Here is a 24,880-nt window from a genome sequence, read left to right on the forward strand (position 1 = left end):
AAATTACAACACGAATCGGTTTCAGTCAATCTGCATATATATACATAAGTTGAGGACATGTATTATTATATAAAGTATATGTACATATATATATATATATATGTATAAGTATAAAGTGGAATAACGCAATAGTAAAATACACAACTGTATGAGGCAAGAAGGCACAAATACACATCACCATTCACATATAAACACAACATTAACACACACATACTAACTGAACAGTCCAGTCTGTGCGCACTAAATAGATATGTATCTGGAGATATGTATTATATTAGCCAATGGAGTTGAGTATATAAACTTCTCTGGGCACAACTTATCGCAATAAGTGAAATTTACAAGATGTAAGTTAGTTCTACAATTATAAATATTCAACATCTTTACATACTTAGAGAACATTAATAGAGCTTGTTTTATTAATGAACTTACAAAAGATTTAATTTTAAGTTCCATCTAATAAATTACCGAGTGCTATTTATGTTTATTTATGTAAAAATATGAATCTGCCCGCTAATCTTCTTCTCATCAGCATTCTAAGTGAAATAATTATTCGATAAACCTTACGTTGAAATTATAAACTTGAGACAATGGCAAGTTTTAATAAGCTTGAGACAAGTTTTTTGAACTAAAAGAGAAAGTAAAATGGCACTGCGAAGACGTAGGTTTTACTACCCATCTGGCCGTCTATTTGTAGGGGGAATGAACGAAATGTGCCGAGATGATGCAAAATAAAGGATAAATAATAAAATTTTATAAGTTTACAACTCTATATAGTAGTCAAATAAATTGTCGGCTCAAGGTCGTACCATCTTTTTTAGATGCTTCGTTTTTATATCCACTCCCCAGGCCTTTCAATTTTTGAAAGCAGCGGTTATTAAAACTGTCCGGTAGGACGGTTGTATAAGGGTTGATCGTCAAAAGCTCCACGAAAAAGCGTAACGTTGAAAAGTACCCAAATTTGACAATTTTTTCTCTTTTTCTATAAAAGATAAAATTCCCAAACTTTTTTTAAATTATAGGGCAAACCCTCCTTTATAGCTGTAATTTTTTTGCAATAACAAAGATAATTAATTTTCCAGAAAAACTATGCCAAAAATAAGCAAAATGGGGATGTCTACTCACATTAGATATACTAAACGTTTGGAGAAAAATGTCGAAATGGAATTAGAAAAATGAATTACTTACAGTTGAGAGTGGTTATTTTGAAAAAAATTGTTATTTATTTAACAAGTTTGGAAAGTAGTACTTTTCCTCACACGAGGCAGAGTTTGCACGCACGAACGAGCGAAGCGAGGCGAGTGCAAGTGCAAATTGCCAAGTGTGAGGAAAATACTTTACACTCAAGTTAAATTTTATACTTTTTCTGCAACCATTAGGGTTATTAACTAAAAAAAAAAAAAAATAATCAGGAATCACTAAAATCCATTTTAAATTTCTATTAGGTAACACTATAACCTTTTTAATTGTTATAATTAAAAATATCTAATTATTTATTAAAATATTATTTTTATTTCTATATTTCTTTCAATTTTTATTTTATTTTTTTAATATTCGTTTTTTAATTATTTAGATAAAATAAATGTAAATAAGCTTATTAAAGTTTTCAGAAAATATTTAATAACAAAACTTCTTATATATCAAGGAAGCATAATAAAGTTTTTTCACTCACTAATGGGAATTTTCCCCACTAGTGAGGTAAAGTTGGGCATTACACAGCTGATTTTAATTGAGTAATGAGAACATTCCTACATGGTTGCAGAAAAAAACTTTTACGCTGACTTTGTTCACGGTCTTTATGAAAACTGATCAGGTTATTCCTTTTCAAAGATAGTGACCTACAAACAAACTTATTTGAATCAAATAATTTATTTCCGATACAATTCGAAAAATCTGTTGTAAATATAAAATTACGAGAATAAGTTTTCAAAATAAGCTTATGTGATTACGAACAAAGAAAGATGCAAACTAAGTAAGTAAAAGATCTATTACGTGGCATCAAATACACTGTAACAAACCATAAATCTTGTAACTTTGCTCATGATCAATGGGCACAAAGAGGTGATAGGGCTAACTACTATATCTTGTGGAAACTAGAAAGCATTTGACCTTGAGCCAGCTGTCAATTCATTGAGCTCACAAATTTTATCGTTATGAATGTAAGATTAAATATAAATTTAATGATCGTAAAACAAGAGGAGGCCTGATTGTTCGCGCGGATACTGAAAATGTTCGCGAAGTGATGGTTCAGTTGGTGGAATTGATGGGGCGCTGAATTCGTAATTATCGCTGATGTGTCCGTCTGCTACTAAATCTATTTCCTTCAATTTGCGGTTGTCGAATGAAGTCCTTAGATGTCTTGTAATGGCTTTAGTCCTCAGACAAAGTGCTTGTCTTAGAGATTAAAAGCTGTTCTATCAATAAACCATCAAAAAGAACTATTAAAACTGTCCGGTAGGACAGTTGTATAAGGGTTGATCATCAAAAACTGCACGAAAAAGCGTTAGGTTTAAAAACACCCAACTTTGACAATTTTTTTCTCTTTTTCTATAAAAGATAAAATTCCCAAATTTTCTTTAAAATATAGGGCAAATCCTCCTTTATGACTGTAATTTTTTTGCAACAACCTAGATTTGATAGATATTGAGAAAAAAGATGCTCAAAATGAGCAAAAACGGCATTTTCAAAAAATGTTCTTGTTCTTGTTCTTCTTCTTCTTCTTGTTACCTTTGTTGTAAACAACGTAGCGCCTAAACGCGTGAACCGATTTTCATGAATGAGGTGTCATTCGATTCGGAATTTTATGTAGATGTGCCTTTTTGGGGTCTCGACGCTGTACATCGAATGGGAGAGGAGTTAGCCCCCTTTATGTAAGGCCCCCTCCAAAATTATTATTACTAATTACTCTGTAAATCTTGGCCCGATTTTGATAAAATTTGGTAGGGTGATAGGGTTAGGGCTCCCCTACGTAACATTAAAGCGACGATCTGCTCTTACACTTGTTAAGGGGAAGTATAGCAATCGTTGCAAATTATCGACACGTGAACCGATTTGCATGAATGAAGGGTCATTCGAATCGAAATTTTGTACAGATTTGCACTTTAAAAGTCTCGACGCCGTGCCTCATAAGGAGGGGAGTTTGCCCCACCCAAATAAGGCCCTTTCTAAAACTATTATTACCAATATTTCTATAACGCTTAGTCCGATTTTGATAAAATTCAGCTCGAATAAGTGGTTAAAGCTCCTCTACGTTGCTGATGCTCTTGCACCTACTAAGAGGAAGTACTGCAATCATTTAAATTATCAATGAGTGAACCGATTTAAATCAATGAATTGTCGTTCGATTAAAAGATCTTTGCCTCTTTGCCTTTTAGGAAGAAGTACTGCAATCGTAGTTTATTTTTCTTACTCCTCTTAAAAGGAAGTACTGAAATCGCAGTTTAATTTTGCTATTTACGTACAAATACCTTCCTATGTTATTCAAAATGCTTTTTCAAAAAAATTGTTATTGAGGATGGTTTGGGGGAACGCAACTATAATCATTCTTTAAAAAGATCTCTCCATTGGTAGTTACGGTTCCGACTTAACACCTTATCAGATTATAATGATAGAATTGTTTATTCCAAATTTTAAAAAAATCTGTAAAGAAGATATGTAACTTTGTAAAATAAACAAAAAGGAAAATCTATCCAAAAGGTACAAAAATCTCCTTAACAAAAACTTACAGTTTTAAAAGTTAAGTATAAGGGTTGATTAAACGCCAAAAGGTACACAAATCAGCGAGTACCCAACATTTCATTAATAGTTAAGTAATTCTACTGCATTAATTTTCATTAATAAGTTATTTTTTAGAATTTATTAGATGTCACAGACCCTTATGCTGGCCACTTCATTTATAATATTTTTTTGTTATAATTATGATAAATCACATAAATATGTACATGCATGTTAAAGTAGAAAAAGACAAAGTTAGAGTAGGCTACTGTCTTGAATTCGTCTTACCGAAATATTCGTGAGCACAAATAACACACAGTTAATAACAAGTAGATTATTCAACAACAATTATTCATTTCTCAATTGTAATTTAATTTAGTTCCCCTAATTTTACTTATAGTAAAATACTGGAATAATTAGCTGTCCTAAAAATATGCATATCTTATTTACTTTATATTGCATATATACAACATTGTGGGATGAATACCTAGATTGAGAATGTAATTGAAGAAAACTATATTATTTGCGATAAAGCCAGATAATTATTACCTATTATTATAAACGTTTGACTACTACATAAAATAACAATTACTTTAATCGAAGAATGAACTTAAACCGACGATTTTTATTTAAAATAAAAATAAATAAATAAAATAAACAAAATCATTGGTGTAAGTTTTTATAAAAAAAAGTTTTGAATTTTTTTTAAAATTTTTTATAACGTTTTTCTTTTTAACCTGTAATTAATAGTTTGATTATTATAGATAACTAGATATTACAGTCAATCTACAGTGCTACTTGAACATATATTTTGTTGACGAAAATGGCCAGCATAAGGGTCTGTGACATCTAATAAATTCTAAAAAATAACTTATTAATGAAAATTAATGCAGTAGAATTACTTAACTATTAATGAAATGTTGGGTACTCGCTGATTTGTGTACCTTTTGGCGTTTAATCAACCCTTATACTTAACTTTTAAAACTGTAAGTTTTTGTTAAGGAGTTAAAAGAAGTACTTTATATCCCTCGGGTAGCATTTTTTAATGAAAAATGAGTTTGTTTAAATGAAAAATATTAATGGTAAAGTACGAGTCTGAGCTCCTCGTCTACGACACCTAATCAGGAGTTAAGCATTGCCTGAAAAAAAGACGATTAAGTTACATACTTAATTAGTCATGGGACTCTTTCTAGGACAAACCTTCAAAAGCAACAGAATTTCCCCTAGCCAGGCAAGAGCTAAAAGAAAGCAAACTCTTATCAGGATCACAGCAACTCGCCAGTTCTTTAAGTTCAAGTCAGACTGGACAAGATTTAGAAACCTCATGGTTCAAGGCTTTACAGTTTTTATCTGAAACCCTCCCTTTCGTACAATGAATTTTCCTAACTTGTTAGCTCCTTCAACAACTCATCAATTCTTCAAGCAACGCTTTTAATTTAAGCTGATTATTAGAGAAAAACGTAGCCATTTTCTTTTGAACACTTAAGAATATTTGGTCAGATTTTTAACACATTCCTTTATTCAGTTAGTCAACTCTAACTTCCAGCGCTTTCTTAAGTTAAAAGCGTAAATTCCTTTAAATAAACAATAACCCGCAATAAATATCAAAATACAAAGTTAAAAATCACAATACAATAAAATATCCGTTAGAGTTATGAGTGGTGCGACCATAACAGCTCGTGTTTATTACAGCGCACTCTGAGTGGTACAGCTGTGCGAGGCTGTTAATGAGACTTGGACAATATATTACATGTGTAGTTAGTATGTAGTTCTGTTCGAGAATTGGTGCTCGAGAGGAGAGGTGGAGGCACTCTCAGTGTATAGGTGAACTACGGCACTTCCCCTCCTCTCAACGCTCATTAAAGAAAACTTGTCTTTATTGAGTAAGTATTAACTTCAACTTAGAGAGAGATCATTAATATGAATGATTAACTACTAATACGAGATAGTCTTTTTTAAATAGTTTGTCCACAGTGAATTATGATCTTATAATTGTTCATAAATGTTAATAACACATTAATACATTAAATATCATTAAAAAAAAGTAATTGTTACTTAATGGTACAAGAGTTATGTCTAGTCTTAAATAGAAAGCGGAAAAAATTTATGCATTTACAGGAAACAATTGCTAACTGTAAGTTGGAATAAAATTAATTGAAGAATACTTTATTATCTCTTGCACCAGGCAAGAGGATGTACTGTGATCACTACCAATTTCATATTTCAACTTTTCATCGGTAATATTTGCTTTTAGGTCCCCAGAGTCCCTCCAACCCAAAAAGGTTTCCACCACAAATGGGTGCTTTTTTTCCCTCCAAAAAAGTACTCTCATTATGAAGTTTCCACTTCTGAGCGAGTTTAGACTATCTGTGTATCTGCTAACACAGCCTAACTTAAGACTAGACTATATCGGCTATGGTCTTTAGTAAATTACCTAAGCAGGAAAGTAGTTTGCTGGCAATTGGTTACAGATCTAAACCAAACATCCATTAATAGGTATTAATTTACTGTTAACAGAAAACATTTTAATATAATGTTTAAAATGGTAAACATTGTATTGTTTAACGTTTTTGGTGACTGACTGATTCATTATTCAAAAAAAAGAGGATAGAATATTACCAATATTTCAGTCATAATTTTTATAAATTTTTTGCCAAGCTTTCGACCTTAGGACAAAGGTCATCTTTAAGGCTGTAGAACATAATTTACAGTAACAAATTATAATGTTTGCAAGTCAGCTTGCTCAAACCCATTTTAAATACTTCCATCAAAACTTACAGATCATGCTTTTAGGCGATTAAAATGCCAGCGGCCTCGCGATTTTCTCTCTTCTGAAGAAAGTAAATAATCCTAGATATAGGGAGTGTTAACGATGTTGGTGTAGCGGTCATGAATAGTCAAATATGGGCTTCCGCCAGATGACACCTAATTGGTACTAGGACGTTAAAACCGGAGAGAAAATTTAGGCCATTAATTTTGCTTGTACTTATACGAGGTGTGGCTATTAAATAACGAGACTGATGCTGCTACAGAAGAACTATGCATGCGCCAAATCCTAACGACCGACAGCTGTGCAGCGTAAAGCCTTCTCTTTCGATTGCAGCGTCTCACGTGTTTGTAGAGAAATCTGTCTGACCGGAACCGTCGTTTGTGTAAGAGGTTTTAGTTTCGTTTTGTCGAAAACATGATACTACAGATGTAGTAGAGCAACGAATTGTGAAATTTCACATGAAACTTGGTGAAACCGCTACTGAAACTTATCTTTTATTAAAAGAAGTTTATAGCGATGAATGTTTATCACGTGCGCGATTTTTTGAGTGGTTCAAGCGTTTCCAAGATGGTCGAGAATACGTCGGAGATGATGACCGCCCGGGTCGCCCTTCCACGTTCAAAACGGATGAAAATATCGATTATAATTAATCAACATTACTACCGTGAGGTGCTTGCTCAACTCCGTGAAAGAGTAAGGAAAAAACGACCCGATTTGTGGAAGAACAAGTCATGGGTTCTCCATCAAGACATCGTGCCGGCTCACACTGCATTGTCTGTCAAGACGTTTCTAGTCAAGTACAACATCCCAGTTTTAGGCCATTCGCCTTATTCGCCTGACCTGGCCCCATGTGACTTTTATCTGTTTTCCAAAGTCAAATCTGCATTAAAAGGAACACGATTTCAGTCTGTTGAAGCTTTGAAAGAAAAAGCGGCACGCGTCATGCAGGAGTTCACAGAAGAAGACTTCCAGCACTGTTTCGAACAATGGAAAATTCGCATGGAGCGTTGTAGGGATAGGGGTGGGGTGTATATTGAAGGTGATAATATTTATTTATTTATTTATTTACATTTACCTCTGTTCTAGTCAACAAGACATACAGAGGGGGTTGGCCTATTAATTAAACAATTCATAGAATAACAAAGAACAAAACAAAAAACAAAAAGAATGTAAATACAGAATAAAAAGAACAAAACAAATAATAAATCAATCAAAAAACAAACAAAATTGCAAATTCAATGCAGTAAAAATAAAAGAATGCTAACTAAATTTGAAATGTACAGAAAAGAACAAAGAGTCTATAACTAAGAATATTTACAAAATAACAAACTAAAGATACTTCCTGCAAGTGAAAAAATATTGATGAATGAAAACTTCTTAATAATAGTAATAAAAATATTTATAGAAATAATGGTTAATTAACAAGAAAATAAATAAAATAGACTACTTGGAATATTCAAATTATAATGAACAATTGAACAATTACCGCTAAATAAACAATTTCCTTATTTTAAAAAGATAAAAAAAAAATAGGAAAATATCATTTAGTTTGTCTAAATGTCCTGGCTCCAGGAAACTCAGCAAATTTATTAATTGCTCCTCCCGATTGTGATTTGAAATATATTTGTATAAATATTTTTCTCTTATTGATGTAAAAATTGGACAAATTAAAATGCTATGAGCTAAATCATCAGGTTCATTTAAAGTGCACAGCTTACAGGAGTGGCTGGAATCGAACTGAAATTTATTTTTATCGAGATAAACACTAGAACTTTTTTTGTAAGCTAAACGTACTTGGGCTATCAATCTTAGTTTATTGATGTGAGTATTAAGTCTGAGATAAGATTCGCAAGAAAAAGAGAAGCTGCAGATATTTCTATAGACAGTATTGTAGCGACTGTTTAAAACTGTATTGATATCACGGCTAAATAGATTATTTCTAAAAGAATCCAACATATTATGTCGATTCTCTTTAAGTGACTCAAGATTCTGAGATTGCCAAATATCTTCTGCACCGATGGAAATCAGATACCTTCTCAATTCTGTCACCCAGTTATATGGCATACTGAAACTACTTAATTCCAACAATCTGGAGTAGCACAACTTAGGTAGTCGGTATTCAGGCATCTCCAACAAAGATTCCCACCAGTTTAACATCCGCGTAAAGATTTTACACTGAACATGACGTCTGCCAGCTTCAAGTCTGACATATGAGTCAGGCGTACTTTTGGGCAGGTGTAACAAAACCTTTATAAATCTTAATTGCCCTCTCTCTAGGATATGAGTATAGCTCGAACCCCAAATTTCCGACAGATAAAGAAGCACACTCTCAGAGATAGAATCGTAGAGATGGACTTTAGTTTTCCAATCATCACTCTTACATGACTTTAGTAGAGACAAAACAGCAGATGTGGCAGAGGCATTCTTAGCAAGAAAATATTCGCTGGTCTTAAGAAATTTAGCAGAAGAAAAGAATGGAACGCCCAAATAAGTAAACTGACTACAGTAATCAATATATTGTGATCTATACATCAGTCGCTTGACATTTGAGAAATTTCCGCCTTTAGCGAAAATCATAGCATATGTTTTATTAATATTCACAGTAAGACTGTTTTGAGTGCAATATTCCTCAAGAATGTTTAAACTTCTTTGGGCGCCTATCCAGGAGGGTGAGAGCATCACCATATCGTCAGCGTAGAGCAACAAGTGTAGATCTTTGTTTTTAGTCACTGTAAGGCCGCTAAAGTTACGATTAATAAAAAAATTAACAATGTCCGAGACGAATAGGGAAAAGAGAAGGGGGCTCAAAATTTCCCCCTGCAAAACCCCCTCAGTCACAGGAATCTCAACGGAAGAAGAAACACCGTCGGAAATTATCATGGCTGCATTATCATAAAGATTCCCAACCACATGTAAAAATTTTCGGCTAACTCCTAAAGAGTATAGTTTATACCATAACTTATCGTGGTTGATAGAATCAAAAGCTCTTCGGTAGTCGACGAAGACGGCAAAAACCTTGGTTCTATTTAATCTAAGATGAATATTTAAAGCTCCAGACAAGGTGAATACACAATCGCGACACCCTCTACCTTTTCGGAATCCCATTTGCTCCTCGGGTAATAAACTCCTTGAATCCACCCAGTTATATAGCCTGTCATAGAGAATATTGGTAAATATTTTAGTGATATTATTAAAGACTGCAATGCCCCTGTAATTGTACGGATCACCTGCATCACCTTTTTTATGAATAAACTTCATTCTAATCACGGACCATGCTTTTGGGAGAGATTCATTACGAAATACCCGATTAAAAAGCCGTAATAAAAAATCAATCCAAGAAGGATTAAGGCATTTAAAAACTTCATTTGGAATAAGATCCTCTCCAGTTGCCTTCTTAAGTTTGCTTTTTTTTATACTTGATAATAGTTCATCAAGAGTGATGTCCGCATCCAATACTGGGTCAAATGGGCCAAAGAATTTGAAATCAATAGATAATTTAGGTGGTAAAATTGAATTATAAAATTGTTTCCACTCCTGACAGCCAATTTGATTGGGTCCTTGGGGTTTAAATCTGAATCTATTGACAGCGGACCAGAATTCATAAGGGCTTTTCACATTACGTAAACATAATCTTAAGTTATCAAAAAATGTTTTTTTATTATTACTGATAATTACTCTGTATTCAGATTTAAGCCCACTATATTCGACCAACGTTTCCACGCTAAAGTTATTTCTTTTACAATTGCGAAGCTGAGATTTTACACTTTTTTTAGCAAGGAGGCATTCGCCGTTAAACCACGGCTTATGATTTATACCCTTATTAATATTATTTGAATTTAATTTTTTATTGAAAAGAATTCCAGATGACAGCATTAATTGATGCATATTATTTATAAAATACTCATAGCTTATATTTAAGTCTTCCAAACTAATTTCCGAACTATCAAAATCACTTAACAAAGATTTAAACTTCTCTAGAGAGGCACTGTCTCTTTTTACGCATTTAATGCAATAAGAAGCCATAACATTTTTGGAGCTATTTAATTTTTGAAAGGGGGAGATTATGGATAAGATACACAAATTATGGTCTGTGAGGGGAGAATTATTGATTACTGTAAAATCATGGATAAAATGAGCAGAACCAATATTGGACCAAACCAGATCCAGAACACTACAGCCTTGCATGCTGAGATAAGTGAATTCTCCCAATGCATCCCCTCCTATACGGCCGTTGCAAACAAAAAAACCATATTCTTCCATAAGCTCAACCAGAAGAGAGCCCCTTTTGTTCAAAAGACAGTCTTGAGAGTTTCTAGTTCCATTAAAGCAGGTGTTTTCAAATACCACATTCTCCATACTGTTGAGCAAGCCTATACGAGAGTTAAAGTCGCCTCCTATAATTATCTGGGATTCAGAGTAATTTAACGTGATGCAATAAAGATCTTCAGAAAAGGAATTAATGATATCGGTATCAGAAAGAGAAGGTTTCCAATAAACCAGGCCTACAATAAAACTAACGTCACCAAAAACCAAATTCAAGCACAAAAAATATTCTTTACAAATTACAATACTCACTTTACTAAAGGTATTTTTCCTTAAAAAAATAATCAGCCCTCCTGAAGCTCTGCCCTTTAAATGAGATTTTGCTGCACTAGGGAGGAGCAAAATTATCGTTATAGAGCCAAGTCTCGCTGAAACACAATATTTCAAGATTTTTTAAAACTACAATTTCCTCACTCGATAAATTAAACAAACTACTAAAACCTCTAATGTTCCAAAAACCGAATTTGGCAAAATTACAATCTACATAACAATTTGAAGTTGTTTCATTTGAAATTATTTTGGATTTTTGACTAAAAAATTGGCGATAGAACCAGCTGGCTGAAGTACTCGTGGAGCTCTCTTCCTCTTGGAGCCAGTAGACTGAAGTGAAGCATCGGACTCACTGATTTCCTGATCGTTTTCATCGGAAGTATAACCTGGTATCCCCGATTTTCCTGGTGGCCTCAAAAACAACAAGTCCTCTTTGCATCTAATTACCTTTGGTTTATCATTAATATTTCGTTTAACCAATATAATGCCATTTTTATGCCAAACTGAATCCAAAAGTCCTTGCCCCTTTAGCTCTCTCACTTGTTTAAATAATTTATAGGTGAATGGAGTAAGAAGTTCATTAACAAAAATTTGATGACCCATCTCAGTATTAATTTTTTCTTTATTCTTCCTTGAATTCACAATAAATCTATTTTTCACTGAAGAATACAAAAATTTAATAATAACGGAAGGAGGATTTTGTCGCCCAAATTTACGGCGATAAATATAATCCACCATATCTATTCTCATTTCAATATCTATTACCTTTGCAATTCTTTGAAGAATATCAAAAAGATCTTCATTTTCATTTAAAGGAATATTATCAATTTTGACAAAATTCTGAAATGAATTTTGGGAACATTGTAAAACCTCTCTGTTTAAATCGATAATTTGGCCTTTTAGAGATTCATTTTCCTTTATTAGCACTGTTATTTGGTTTTTGCACACCTTCAGCTCTTTTTCCAGTTTAGCAGATAGTTTTTTAAAATCTGTTTTAAAATGTTTCAAATCAGTTAACAAAGTATTCTGCTCCTTCCTGACAGCAGCGATATCTGAGGAGAGAGAGTCTAACTTAGCAATAATAAGACTGTTAATATCAGCTGCCCCACTCTCATTCAAGTTCTGGGCCCCACTACTACTACAAGCAGACTTCTTATCAGAAGGCATGGTACAAAGATCGCACAAACAAAGTACTACGAAACTCACAGCACGCTAAAAATAAATATAAAGTATTTACGTATTTTTCCTAATTTCTCCTTTTTCCACAATTTTCTTCGTATTACTGGATAATTATAGTTTCAACGAGACACAGTATTTTAAAATCACACCAAATTCAAATAGAAAATTGGAGACTAACACTTAAAAAAAACAAAAAAGTACAGAGCACCAACAAACACGTCCTCTCACTACGACTGCCCAAGGCCAACTCTCCTTGAAGGTGATAATAACTAAATATGTATAAATTTAAAATAAAATGTTTTACAGCATCAGTCTCGTTATTTAATAGCCACACCTCGTAACTCTTTTCAGTTATTGTAATGTTCTCTAGATACACTCTAGAAAATGAACTAGTTGAGTTGAAAGTAGACAAATTAATTATTGTTTTAAAATAAATTAAAAGCAGATTGTACGGTTTATTGTTTGAAGAAGTACCACGCATAATTTATTTTGGCATGCAAGCCAGAGGAGTCAAATAGTTCCAAGGTGTTACATCGTAGCTGCCCATATGGGTAGGTATGCCGGTTTGCAATAAGTAGATAGGGCATATTCTTAATTTAACGTATTGTAACGAAGTTGACCTGGGCATAGAAGAAAGGCCTAGATTGTTCTTGGGGTTGAGCGATCAAAGTCACTAACAGGCCGCCACTGCATGAACAAAAGGGCGGTATCTACCTGTGGCAAAGAAGAAAGGCCTAGATTGTTCTAGGGGTTAAGCGACCAAAGTCGGTATCAGGCCACCACTGTAATGAATAGCGTTAGTTTCTAGTAAATGTTAATGTTAATGTGTTAATAAATCAGGTTATTACCTACAAATTTAGCGAGTTTTATTATTTATCAAACCCACATATTATTTAATAACTAGTGGCAGGCACTAGTTGTGTAAGTAAAGTTCTTTCTTAGTAAAAGGACAAGAAAAACTTTACAGTATACTTAATTTAACGTATATAAATGCTCAGAGAGCATTTTCAAATGAAATTAAACACTTGATTCGTATTTAAATAATAGGACAAAAATAGAAAACAACACTCAGACCGAAAAAGTGAAATATATTATAGATCTGGATCATTATCTGGTTCTGGACTTACTAACTGTCAAAAAAAAAATTAAAAACGTTACTATCCGCCTTAGATTAGGCATTAAAAAAGTCTGCCAGCAAAGGTAGCCATTACTTGATTTAAAACACCATAAATAATTTCTTTAGAAATGTTATAGATTTTAGTTCTGTGGCAGATAAAGGTTAGCTACAGAAAATACTGCTTTTAGATGTTCGAAGGATAATTAAAGTGTTAGAAATCAAGGTCTAAAAGAAATAATATTAGTGGCTAACTGAAATTTGATACCACATGATTATAGGCCTGTGTCTATGAATTACGGTTTTGTTTTGTTTTTTAAACTAATTTTCAAAAATTTTTCTTATTGCAAAATTAATTCTGATTACTAGTCAAATTTTAGCAGGTTCAGTTTAATAATTATTTAATATACTCATTTTAATGGGCTATATACAAAATTGCATTAGCTCTAAATTCATTCAAATAATCATACTTGAGATTTAAATATGAAAAAAATAGTTTATGGAATTCATAAACACGTACGAAATTAAAAAGTCAAAAAAGATAACATTTAACCTTGTAAGAAAGTATGAAGAGTTTGTGATAAAATCTTAAATATAACCTTCACATACTGGTTATAAATATTTCAAAATGTTTATTATAGTTTCAACTTCATATAGAAGTTAAATTTTAATTTCATTTCATTAAACACATTATCCAAATTTATTTAAAAGAGTTTAAACAGTTAATAATAGATTAGAGTATAATTTAAATCAAATTATTTCATTAAAATGTTTCAAAAAGTGGTTTGTTATTTTTAAAAATCAGCCAAATTATTTAAACTGTAAAAATAATTACCACGGTGCCATGGCCCCGGTGTTATAAACTTAGTTTGACCATAAATTGGCTCACAGAGCGAAGTTATTGAAAAGAGATATTGTGTTGCCATATTGAAATGAATATTGTGAACCAATGTACGTTATTCAATCATCCATTTGGTGTTCTAGCTTTTTGCAGAATGAGCAGAGTAATTATAAAAATACGTTTGAGCTATTAATCGCCTAGTAAGGTATCAAAAGTAAAAAATCAGCCCAGAGCTTTTTCCAGCGCACTGCCGGCTTCTCTCGTAGCAGACAACACTGTCCATCACCGCATGTAAGATGCTCAAGGAAGAGGAAAACAAAGGGCCAGCAGCGGGATTCGAACCCGGGAATCCAATATACGTTAACCACTCAGCTAACCCCCTCATGTCGTATAAATATATTTACAAAAAATAATTAACCCAATAGATAATGCAGACAATTATTTTACTTCCCTTATTATTGTTAATTTAGAAATTGTAAAATAACCTTCGATCGTTGTAATAAGGTACGCCAAAGTATAATTTCAGAAACCACTAGTGCAATTTACTGACAAAGTTACATAATTTAGGCGATATAACTTTCGTTCAAACAGCAATGATCAAATTTATCTCTTTGTAACGCAATGTTAGAATTAGTTCAAGTACTCCATCCATTTAAGAGTAATATTCTGTCCCCGAATCTAAAGAACAATTTAAATAACCAAAGAATAAAAGACTTGTGAAAGGAAAAACTTGCATTTCATCAATTTAAAATATATTTCGATGTATTTTTGATTAAACGAAACAGTCATCATTTTACTAAAAACGCTGTGAACCATATTGGTAATTCTCATAACTGAAAAACAGCAGTTTTCTCTGCGCATTTTCTAATCGAAGATAAAGAGGACCCCCTTAGAAAGTACAGTGACTGCACAGAATTCGGCGACTAACCGTAAACTTTAAATCTCACTAACTTTTAGGACTTAGGAACTCCAATTAATTGTGGGCTTACTCTTAGGTTCACTTTCCACGGAATCTCTAAAATTTAAACTGTTAATTTGAAAAAATTTGGCAAACCTCTGGATCCTAATATAGAAAAAGTGATGGTCAACTGAAACGAGGAGTAAAATAAGTGGTCTAAATGAAGAATGTCACTGGTTCCAAGTACCTAGAGTGAATTAGTAATTTTTTCACGTGGTAGTTAGCCTTAATTTTGCAATACATCGCAACTCTAAGACTAAAATAATCTTGCAGAAGCAATTGAGTGAATAGTGTTGGATGTCGAAAGAAAAGTAAAATGGAATTATAAACAATCCTGAAATATTTGTAGGATTGTAAAACGTTGGTGCATTTAATGCAATTAATAGAACCGACTAAGAATATACTTTCAGGAAAGAAGGCATGAGGTGACAACGAGAGTTGGTAATGTCGGTAGTAGGGTGTAGCCATCTTCTTCGCCAATAAATAGCTTTACTTATTGCGCAGAATGAAATGTTGAGGAATAATTGTTAAAGAACAATGTTCATCACAAAAACTTGTTACGAAATGGTTAACAAATGGAGAGTGACTTGTGAGCCTCCACTTGTCTTTGATCTAGTAGGAACTTAATTGCACATCCCACTTCTTGTAGATCGACCAAAGGGAAAGAATTGGTGACCATGATTTCACTAACGCTAGTAAATAAAAATATCCATTTGATGTGGTTCACTCTTGCATTGAACAGATGAAATAAATGATAATATATTCCAAAGATTAAAAATAAGTAAAAAGAAAGAACAAGATACAAAATTAACTAAAAGATACTTTACTGATAAATTATAAATAGATTTTGAATTTACAAATTGATCGTAGATTTTACAAAGATTCTTCCCCTTTACATTTCTAGCTCATGTAAATACATACTGCAGCTAGTGTGTAGTGATTCCGGTTCTTCATAATAAAATATTTATAAATTAGCTAGTAATATTGTCATACAACGTCAGTTCAAAGTATAGTTAACCCCCTGCAGTTATAGTTGTCAGACCTGGCGTTTATGACATTTTAGATAAATAACTTCAACAGCCAAACTATTAGAAAGCAATCGTTTGTCTAACTTGAACTTTTTAGACACACACTCACACAAAGGCATGCGCACTAGAGAGCCCATCAAACTAAGCAGACCTTTACATTAAAATGAAACCTCTGACAACATTTCGGCTCCTTTTTTTTTGAACAGCAACATCACTAATAATTTGAAATCTGGTCTGGAACAATCAACCAACAATTCCCTTGAAGATAATTCTCTAAAAAGGTATTCTTAAGGCATTTCATTCTCATTTCTTCACAAGATGTTGGACAGATATGTTGGTATTTATCTATCTAAACACAGGACAGTACTTTACACCTCTTGAAGTACAGATCTAACAATAATATAGCGATAACAGATAGTTTAGGGCTTTATTTAAATTTCGATCATAAATCACCTAATATTAGAAACATACAGCCTTTTCCCTTAAGTACCACTACCTGATAATAATTATAATACCGCAAAGTTTTAATAAATTCATTTGTGACGTTATCCGCCAAAGTAAAGTAAAGTAATTGCCTATTTTTTGAGGCAGGCTTTACGTCCAACTACCAATTAGGTGTCGCTGACGGAGACGACTAGCAAACATGCTTTACTATAAATCTCTTTGATTAACCATTAAATAAAATCCAAGACCTAGACCGTAATGCATATTAGCTTTGCGGGCTTCGCCTATAACCGCGATATTAATGTATATATTATATATTAGGAAAGAGAGAACTGTTTCGTTTTGTTCTATTTCACCCAAATTTTGTGGCATTTTCAGCCATTTAAAGTTCTGCTGCTTAGTATAATTCTATTTGTCTCCATTTTCGTCCAGATGCACAAAACAATTTCTTTTGTTATTTGTCTCACGTAAAAGTAAAGTATTTTGTTATTAAGAACCAATGGTTCTAAGAACGGTAAAAAAAATCTAAATAATTTTAAATAATCAGTAAATAAACCTTTAGTTATTTAATGTATTACTATAAGTAATCAATTAGTATTCTATTAGTATTAGAAAGAATTTTAGAAAAAATAAGTTTGAGCTTTCTATACAAACATATGCGTACAATTTTCTGAACAAAAAACACTATTTTAAGGTCCTGAAAGACCTATAGTTCTGTAGAAAGATGATGTAAAATGCTCTAATTTCCTTGCAGGAAGTTGTTAGGGAATGTAAAAAAACCGTGTAACTAATAAATGGAATGTTTTCATTCCAGAACATGACGTCTTTCTGTATTTGGGGGAAATTAACCGCATACAATCTCTCTTCTTAGAGCACTATACAGCCACGCTGAAGATTGCGGCTTCGAGCCCACCGACCAATCCATAGACTTCTTAGCAACCACTTACAGGACACTGGCCGACAGTAGGAAGTATTGTCTGTAACACCAAGGGGCCGACCAGTTCACTGAAATCTCTAATGACCTAAGATGTTGTCGTGCCATGGTGCCATGACTTTTTTTTTCTTTTACATCAATGATTCCTTATGAAAGAATAAACTAATTAGATTCATTCGTTATGTAAATGATTAATCAAAAGTTAACCTGTACGAAATTAATGAACACAGAACTCAGAAACTATAACCCTCCGGCTAGACTTCCGAAATCACCAAACAGTTACTTTACATAACACAATGTTGATATTATACATTATTAATTAACTTTTTTTTTTCGTATAATATTCTCTAATAGCCACTTTAGTTAAAAAATAATACTTAAATTGATAGAAATGATTATTTAATTTTCTTACAAATTATTTTTTGAACATAAAACTTTTAGGATAGCTTTCACTAATTAATTTAAACAGAAAATTTATGTTAATTATTTATTTAGTAATGATCTTTGCTAAAGTTAATTAATGTATTAGTAGAATGAAAAATTAACTGCCAGTTTCAGTCATGATATATTTTTATTATACCGAGATTTCGACCTAGTCTCTAGATAAAAATGTAACATGACTGAAACTGGCAGTTAATTTTTCATTCTATTGAAACTATGAATCAGTCACCAAAAATAATTGTCAGTAATTAATGTATTAATTTTTTCTCAAACACTTGACTTGCTACCATGATGATTTTTTTTTAAATTTATTTATTTATGATGTCATCGTTTAATCATGAGCAATATTTTTTCAGTAGTGATTTTCCAATCGTGAGTTACAAAATAAAGGAAATTTTTTAAGATATTTTTTTTTCATATAATTGTTTGCTAAATATAAACTAGCTAATTCTCTTATTCAAATATGCAAAAAAAAAGAGAAGATATTACTGATTATTATTTAAAAATAGTAAGTGGCAAAATAAACAATCAAGTAGCTTTTGAGAATAAAATTGGGAAAATGAATTCCAGCAAGATGAGGTAATACAGATTGCATTAACAATTTTATTGCATCAATGGCTGCAAATATAGGATTTCATAAATTTTGAAGAACAAATTATTGCAATTCATAATGTGGATTTAGTGATTAAATTGTATTCGGACGACTTAGGTCTTTCAGCCGAATTGGAAATTAGTAAGGAGTATAACTATTTTTTAGGCAATCTTTCTAAAAGTTTATTAAATTGTAACAACGAAAAACAGGAATATCTTTTTTTAAAAAAAGAAGGGTTAATTGGAAGCTATTGATGAACTTGGGATGTTCTATTATCTAAACTAAATGAAGAAGTTGAAGCCATGGAAAACAGATTTAGTAATTTTCAGAAGGAAGTGAAGACAGACTGTGTCTTGCGAACTTTGGGATGATGTCATTAAGGTTGCGATGTCTTCAGTAATCCTTAATCACCATTTTTATTGCAAAAAATCTAACTAAAATCAAAACCACATTTAGCAAGCAACCATTCGCAAGGATAAAAGTGTTAGTGAAGAAAAGGAACAGGTATACTTTGGGCTGATTTCTTCTCCTTCGGGCTGACCAAGAGATATCCTGCCTTTTTGTCAGATAGGTAAACCATTTTTAGATTCACTCACGATCTCACCATTCGAATAACTTTTTGAATCCAAGGTACTCACAATAAGTAAGCACTCACTGAATATTTTCGGTGATACGAGTATAACATTAGAAAATTAAATTTATTTAAATAGTTTAATTAAAATAGTTTTTAGCCGAGCGGTTAGAGGCGAGAATATGGAGAACTTTATAATAAAGTATTTTTCCTAGTCGCAAAGTAAAGCCCATCTGGAAAAATTAGCATTACTTTATTTTTATTTTTTAATTTCGAGTAAAGACCAAAACTCTACTGCGGACATTGTTAATCACAAACTTTCCTTCGACTCCGAACGTTTTTGTTATATTTATTCTTATCGCTTTAGAAGAAATCTACCAATTCTCTCTCTTAAGAAGGACTTCTTACAGGATGTTAGGGGAAAGTGTTTTAAAAACCAGTTGTAAATTCATGTGGTTGTAATCACTGCATAAAGTTTAAATAAAATAGCGAGAAAACCTCAAAATTCAGGAAATCCATTTTTTCCTCAAAATTTAAACAATTTTAATAAATTTTGTCTTGTGTAAAAGTTTATCTCATAAATTGACATAACTTCTTTTCTCCATCACTATTATTAGCACTCCTCTCCGCACTAATAACGAAGTGTTGTCCGACTTATTCTTCTAAACAGGTTTACTTTGGGCTTCTTCTAGTAGCCCTTTAATTTTTTTGCTGTGTGTATTATTTTAAGTTTAAAAGAAACCGTTTGAGCCGTTTATAGGAAAATCCGGCGAGAATTCAAAGTGAAAAATTAGCCCTATTACCTCCTCTTACTCATTACTAAAGTACAAAAGTTCTGCAGTTAACAGATCCTAACTTTAAGTGCTCAACCAGGGAATACGAAGTCCAGGCACCAAATCCAATATACTATACTACAACTTACGCGAGCAAGAAAAGTTAGACAAATTAATGCAATGAAAAAATAAATATTTGTAATCTATTTCGAACTTTTACTATTTCTGATTACTATTACACTATTTTTAAACAGAAAAACACGCATAGTTAGAAATAAAAAGCAAGTCCCAGTAATTGTTTTGCTTAATTGGCTACCAAACTGGTTATTAATAAGCCAACATTTTGCCTAACGTAAGTTAAAAAAATAAACTTACAGCAAGAATGTAAATAGAATTTGTAATACTTGTAAAGCAACGCAATAGAATTTAATGAAAATAATGTTGAAAGTATAAATTAATAATTTTTTTTTTAAAAAAAAGCCATTAAAAATATAAATGGGGTAAAAATAAATGAAATCATAAAAAGACAAAAAAAAAGTTACCATTTCCGACGGAAGCGAGTAAGTACGAGGGTCGTTTGAAAAGTCTGTGCAAAGTCAGAGAGATAGCACCACTGGCGCGTATCGAGGTTATGTTTAGTTAGTAGCATCTCTTGGAAGAACACACACCAAGTTTCAGCCAGATCGGTCTATTTCTTTGTGTTTGGCATTCGTTTGAATCGAGGAAGTCGAGCGATTTTCAAAAAATGGACGAAAAAGAATTTCGTGTGTTGATTAAACACTACTTTATGAAAGGCAAAACGCCTGAGGAGACTAAAGAGAAGCTTGATAAACATTATGGTGACTCTGCACCTTCGATTAGAACAGTTTATAAGTGGTTTCAAAATTTTCGGAGTGGCCATATGGGCACAAGTGACGCTGAACGTTCTGGACGCCCTGTTGAGGTTACTACTCCAGAAATCATTGATAAAATCCATGATATGGTGATGGATGACCGAAGAGTGAAGGTGCGTGAGATTGCTAGTGCTGTGGGCATCTCGAATGAACGGGTACATAATATTTTGCATCAACATTTGGACATGACAAAGCTATCCGCAAGATGGGTGCCGCGATTGCTCACGCTTGACCAAAAACGAAATCGTGTAAGGACGGTTTGCAGCTGTTCCAGAAGAATCCGCAGGACTTTAAGCGTCGTTTCGTCACTATGGATGAAACATGGATACATCACTACACTTCTGAGACCAAAGAACAATCTGAACAATGGGTTACCAAGGGGGAATCTGCGCCAAATAAGGCGAAGACCGTTCCTTCGGCCGGAAAGATTATGGCGACTGTCTTTTGGGATTCGCAAGGAATAATCCTCATCGACTATCTGGTAAAGGGTAAAACTATTACAGGTGCATATTATTCATCGTTATTGGACCGTTTGAAAACCGAGCTGCAAGAAAAACGCCCACGATTGGCCCACAAAAAAGTCCTTTTCCATCACGACAACGCACCAGCTCACACCTCAGCAGTTGTGGTCGCAAAATTAATGGAAATAGGGTTCCAACTCGTTTCACATCCCCCCCTATTCTCCAGACATGGCTCCCTCGGACTACTATTTGTTCCCCAATATGAAGAAATGGCTGGCGGGAAAAAGATTTTATTCAAACGAGGAGGTGATTGCAGAAACGAATGGCTATTTTTCAGACTTGGACATATCCTATTATTCGGAAGGGATCAACAAACTAGAGCAGCGTTGGACGAAGTGTATAAGCCTAAAAGGAGACTATGTTGAAAAATAAAAAAGGTTTACCCCAAAAAATTAAGTAGTTTTTATTTTTGTACGGACTTTTCAAACGACCCTCGTATACTGTAGCATCATAACTCGAGCCTACTCTTATACACGACCGTTAAATTCTTTACAAGTTTCAGTACTTGAATCATCACAGACCCTACTTCTTGTAAAAAGTAGGCAAATATTTTTTTTTAGACTAATCTTCCTGGACTTAAACGTTAGATATTAATAAAAATTATGAATAAAGAATAAAAAAAAAATTAATAAAATTTCGTTGTTTACACAAATTTTTTAAATTAGTACATAGTCACTCACATTTTTTGTGAGGATTGGTTAAATGACCAAAATTTGTATTTATTTTAGGATTAAGCCTTTGAAAATAATGTTATACAGGATGACCAGAGTTATATGCTCCACCCACTTTTTTTTTTAACGGCGGGAAATTTCGAAAAAATAAAAAACACGTATTTAATCACTTTTAGTCTAGTTTATTTTCAGTGATTGACCCATCTTTTTAAACCCCTGTATCTCGAGATACAGCATCCAACTTTTGTTTTTCAAATGGAACGTTATATTTTTTATTGCATATTATTTTTATAGTATTTGAGCTTTAAATTTTAATTTCCTTTCTATTGCAATGGAAATATAAATAATTTATTATAAAAGATCATTCAAATTATGGAATAGATTTTAATAGGATTCTAATTTTTCAAAATTACCATAACTTTTGAAAAACTTAACCGATTTAAAAAAAAAATTTTTTTGTTGTTTTTAGGAGCTCAAATACTATAAAAATAATATGCAATAAAAAATATAACGTTCCATTTGAAAAACAAAAGTTGGATGCTGTATCTCGAGATACAGGGGTTTAAAAAAATGGGTCAATCACTGGAAATAAACTAGACTAAAAATGATTAAATACGTGTTTTTTATTTTTTCGAAATTTCCCGCCGTTAAAAAAAAAAGTGGGTGGAGCATATAACTCTGGTCATCCTGTATATCTATCCTGTTGAAGGAATTTACAGAATCAGAAGGGTTTTACAGTTGTAAAATTTTTATAGTTCTGCCAGAAACATATCAGATTTTTTAGTAACTCCGATCCCTCATGAATGGTTTCATTTATTTATTTTTTTTTATGTCTTGAAAAAGTGGTTTTTATAAATACAGACTCCTCCGACATTATAGAAGCTAAAAGAAATTCCAAATTCGTTCATCTGGGAATGTGCAAATAAGACTTTTTATTAAAATCTGTCTAATGACGTACAATTTCGCTACATTAATTTATCCGTTCTTTGAAATTATCTCCTCTTAATATTAGACATTCCCGCCTTCCACACGAGATACCTTGATTTAGAAAAAACAAAAAAAATATTTTAGGAAACAAAATAAAATTGTTATTGACTAAAACAAACAATGAAATCCAATGTATAAATATAATGTAGTGCGTAGGAGGGAAGAATAGGCCCCCCCACTATAATGAATATAATTGATCAAACAATGTAACCTCTCCTCCACTGTTTTGTACAATTCGAGTTGGGATGAAGAGTAATGCCGGAAATCCTTTCTATTGCAATGGAAATATAAATAATTTATTATAAAAGATCATTCAAATTATGGAATAGATTTTAATAGGAAAACTATTCATTGTGTGCACTGGGCAATGCATTCCATAATAGAGATGCTGTTTATGTAAAATGCAATCGACTAAAATATCGCGATGAAGTTACACAAACTTCCTTCAATACAGTAGGATATTTATGCACATAATTCTTAATAAATTATTATTTAAAAATAAAGTGCAAATCGTTAATACATTTATTGTTTTAAATATTAAGTGAACAAAAATTAACAAAAATAATAAACAAAGTACTCACATTTGATGCCTCTCGAACTCCTCCAACCCAAAGGATCCTCAGCTCATTCCCAAGGCAATCCTCCTGGAATTCGAGAGACATACACCGGTCAGATTCTCCTTTACTCTCCAAATTTTTTTGAATCAATTTTTAATTAATACAATAATATGCATGCACAAAATTTAAAAACATTAACTTTAGAGCAAAAAATTGTCAAATTAAAATTTAAGCAGCTTGTTAGATTCGAATTAGCCAACTTATACAGGGTGAGAATGTCTAACAATAATGATAGTGAAATTAGTCTAAAAGGTAGATATTACAGTAGCCGAGCGTTTAGAGAGGTGAGGACGAAAAACTAATATGTATTATGGTATTGGGTTCGATTCCCAGCATGAGCCTTGATATTTATTTCTGATAAATAAAAAGAAACTATAGTAAAGAACGTTTGCTAATCACCTCCGTCCACGTCTAACTGGTACACGTGGACATAAAAAATAGTCATTACTTTAATTATTACCTTAAAGGCCATGTACAGTACACCGATTCATTTTGAGTAGTTTACATATAAAATTGGTTGAAAGATACATTTTTTATTGATTTACCTTGAAGAAAGATTTTAAAATTATTCATTTCAGGCAGGCGACATTTACAACGAAATAATATGGATGTACTACTGAAAATTTAAATATAAAATTATTTGAGTAATTTTTGGAAGAATTCCACTTTCCTTCTTGTTTTTGGCAGCAAATAAAATTACTAGATACGATTTCTGCTTAGCAGCCAAAAGGCCTGAAAGCAAATACTCGGAAGGTGATAAGTAAAGGTTACTTTAAGTCCCATTATTTGTATTATCTAGACTTATCAGACAGGGCTGCAGCTTAAGTTACTTGCTTATCAATTTGGTTCTGAATGCACCTTTGAATAAATCATAAACTAAACTGAAGCCAATGTACATAACTGGAACATGAATGCAGTTCAATGTTCTTTGCTCACATTCGCAATCTAGCTGCCTTCGCCGAGAGCTCCAGAAATATCCAGTTTAAACTGAATCTTCTTTATAAAGAGATAGAGAAACTAAATAAGTAAGCCTTTAAAAAAAAACGATAACGGCCATATATACAGGGTGTATACGGAGGAGTGGTCGAAACTTTTTAGACATTAAAGTAAAAATGTCATTGTTGTAAGAAACGTTTTGAGGCTCTGGGTTAAGCAGATTTATAGGAAATTTAATGCTCTTTTGTTTGGAATAAGCAGATTTGTTGTAGGATAAAGGATAGAAAAGCTACGGCCGTTTTTATG

At 32.5% G+C, this 24,880-nt stretch overlaps 1 protein-coding gene across 17 annotated transcripts in view; it reads right to left on the reverse strand.

The window, feature by feature from the left end:
* LOC141450556 (uncharacterized) overlaps positions 1–24,880 on the reverse strand; it is a 542,687-nt gene that overhangs the window by 291,003 nt on the left and 226,804 nt on the right. For 10 of the 17 annotated variants that reach the window (XM_074121201.1, XM_074121189.1, XM_074121198.1 and 7 more), the window contains one exon: positions 23,603–23,665. The exons of the other annotated variants lie outside the window; for them this stretch is intronic. In XM_074121201.1, the coding sequence (XP_073977302.1) occupies positions 23,603–23,665 (63 nt within the window). The remainder of the gene's footprint in view (positions 1–23,602; positions 23,666–24,880) is intronic. 17 annotated transcript variants of the gene reach the window in all.

This window comes from Rhodnius prolixus, unplaced genomic scaffold (assembly GCF_049639745.1).
Source record: "Rhodnius prolixus isolate KJV_2025 unplaced genomic scaffold, Rpr scaffold_2, whole genome shotgun sequence".
In the NCBI taxonomy this organism is placed as follows: domain Eukaryota; kingdom Metazoa; phylum Arthropoda; class Insecta; order Hemiptera; family Reduviidae; genus Rhodnius; species Rhodnius prolixus.